Here is a 1,829-nt window from a genome sequence, read left to right as displayed (position 1 = left end):
TATATATAATTAAAAAGTTGACTCCATTTAAAGGCGTATGATACAGGGGCGGGGCGAGTCTCTTGGTACAATAAAACTGTACAGGTTAAGAAGTGCCACCTCCCTCCTGGGTGGGGAGGGGCCGGGCGTGGCCGGGCAAGGGTTTCAGCACCATTGGGGTTTTCTGTAGTGTGAGGGTTTGGACCAGGGTGGGCCTTTGCCAGGCTCTCTCTACCTGGTGCCTTTGATGCTCCGGGCTGCAACCCCACCCAGCTCTGTTCCCCAAGTCCAGGCCATCCTGAGAGGGTGGGGGCAGGGCCCCTGGCACGGTCAAGGAGGCCAGCTGGCATCGGGCCACCCCGTCCCATGCACAGTGGGAGGCCTTGGGGTGGGCTCCATGCTAAGGGTGCCCAGGAAGCCCAGAGTGAACGTCAGTTTGGTTCCTTAGAAGCCCCCCTCCCCACCAGAATCCCCAGTCTGCATGGGCCTGGGGGCACCCGGGCCCCCACGCAGCAGCAGCCTGGAGGGCCGGCCTGGCCAAGTGCTTGCAACGTGCTGGGCAGGAAGGGCCGGTCGCGGCCGAGGCTGCCCTGAGGGGGACGGCAGGGCCATACCCTGATAACTAAGAGGGGCCCCTGTCCTAGGGGCACTGAGGGGTTGGAAGGTGGGGCTGGAGGTGTATGCACATGTGTGCACACACGTGCATGCACATGGGCACACACACGCTCACCCGGGCGTCAACGTGCACACCTGGCCCCATGCACATGCCTGCAGGAGCGCTCGCATGCACACAACGCACGTGGTCCCCGCGCCGTGGCAGTGATGGAGAGGGGTCCCTGGCCGCCCTCGGGGCACAGGTGGCCAGTGGCCCGTGGGGCCCGGTGGGCTCAGCAGAGCACGGGCACGCCGTCCGTGGAGAAGATCATGCCCGTGGTGGGCTCGTAGGTGCCCGCGAGGTAGTACAGGCCCTCGCTGTCCTGGTACTTCTTGGTCTTCAGCATCTGCTCGTACTGCTCCAGGCCCACCACCAGGCACTTGTGTGACACCGTCTGCACGTCATTCTCGTCCACATGTGAGGACTGGTACAGCGCGCGCTGTGGGCACGCGGGGACATCAGGATGGCGGGTGGGGGGCACAGAGGCCGAGAGAGCCCCGGGGAGCCACAGGGACAGAGACAGAAGCAGAGGGAGCCCCAGGGACCGAGACAGACAGAGACCAAGTCGGAGACAGAGGCTAAGAGACAGGCCAACGAAAGAGAGACAGAGACTGAGAGATGGAGAACAAAGGAGAGACAGAAGACAAGGACAGACAGCCCAAGAGATGGAGAGACAGAGACTGAGAGAGACCCAGAGACCGAAAGACAGAGATTGGGAGAGACCCAGAGAGTCAGAGGGTAAGAATGGCCGGAGACTCAGGGACAGACACTGGGAGAGCAGAGGAGACCCAGAGATGGAGACAGATGCAGAGACCGGGAGAGACAGAGAACAGGAGCCAGGCACTGAGAGTGGCAGGGACAGGAGGTCAGAGGCCGAGGGAGACCATGGGGGACAGCAGCGGATGCTGAGCCAGGCCCTGTCTGAGCTGCCCGGAAGGAGGCAGCCACCCCCAACCTGCCCACCACCACCACCACCACCTACCTCCATGAAGTCCTTCCTCTGGCTGGAGACCCGCAGGGCCGCCGGGAGGCTGCGGCTGGACTTCTGGTCCCAGTGCTGTGTGGGGGACAGGGGAGGGGCTTGGGTGAGCCCGGGGGCCGCCGCACCTGACCCCAGGCCCCAGGCCCCAGGACAGGGCTGACCCACTGGGCAGGGCCGCTGATCCTCCAGCACCCAGAATGCCTCGCTCGCCCT

General features: G+C 64.0%; 1 protein-coding gene across 1 annotated transcript in view; it reads right to left on the bottom strand.

Moving 5' to 3' along the window:
* Window positions 1-637: 637 nt before the first annotated feature.
* The window catches only part of LOC105525897 (trinucleotide repeat-containing gene 18 protein-like), a gene marked incomplete at its 5' end in the record, with an annotated part of 87,204 nt that continues 86,012 nt past the window's right edge, over window positions 638-1,829 (bottom strand). The window contains 2 exons of the mRNA XM_011961688.1: window positions 638-1,073; window positions 1,617-1,772. Coding sequence (XP_011817078.1) covers window positions 867-1,073; window positions 1,617-1,772 — 363 coding nt within the window. The remainder of the gene's footprint in view (window positions 1,074-1,616; window positions 1,773-1,829) is intronic.

The sequence above is a fragment of the Colobus angolensis genome, unplaced genomic scaffold (assembly GCF_000951035.1).
Source record: "Colobus angolensis palliatus isolate OR3802 unplaced genomic scaffold, Cang.pa_1.0 Scaffold563, whole genome shotgun sequence".
In the NCBI taxonomy this organism is placed as follows: Eukaryota; Metazoa; Chordata; class Mammalia; order Primates; family Cercopithecidae; genus Colobus; species Colobus angolensis.
Note: the sequence above shows the minus strand (reverse complement) of the source record. Positions and strands in the feature narration are given on the sequence as shown.